The 410-nt window shown below is 33.5% G+C and overlaps 1 protein-coding gene across 1 annotated transcript; it reads right to left on the bottom strand.

Moving 5' to 3' along the window:
* Positions 1–6: 6 nt before the first annotated feature.
* Positions 7–406, bottom strand: LOC126910223 (cytochrome P450 6a8-like; the record flags this gene model as incomplete). The annotated part of the gene is made up of 2 exons (XM_050692578.1): positions 7–242; positions 274–406. Coding segments are annotated over 2 exons (369 nt in total), but the record flags the coding sequence as incomplete, so codon positions are not given.
* Positions 407–410: the final 4 nt, after the last annotated feature.

Below are 410 nucleotides of genomic sequence, written 5' to 3' on the forward strand. Positions count from 1 at the left end.
GAGTTTTAAACCAAATGCGCAGGTACCAATTACATCGGTGGAGTAATCTCCCAGCATACTTCTTACTTCAAGGATATTGTTTTGCTTTAGTTTTGTATCGATATTTTCTAATAAAACATTACTACAGTCTTTAATTTGATCATACATATTTTTCAACATGCGAGATGTAAAAACTGGGCTCATTTTATTTCTCATAATCCTCCACTGCTGTCCATTCATAAAAAATAAATGATTAGCGATCGGCGCTGCTTCGACATCTATTGGTATTCCACGNTGCTGCTTCGACATCTATTGGTATTCCACGATTTATAAAATTAGAAAAATCCTTAATGAGGATATTATGTATAAGTTCTGGATCTCGAACTAACAAATGTGGCGATCTCATTTGATATATTCCAACATATTTACTA

Source organism: Daktulosphaira vitifoliae, unplaced genomic scaffold (assembly GCF_025091365.1).
Source record: "Daktulosphaira vitifoliae isolate Bord-2020 unplaced genomic scaffold, ASM2509136v1 Scaffold_8473, whole genome shotgun sequence".
NCBI classification, from domain to species: domain Eukaryota; kingdom Metazoa; phylum Arthropoda; class Insecta; order Hemiptera; family Phylloxeridae; genus Daktulosphaira; species Daktulosphaira vitifoliae.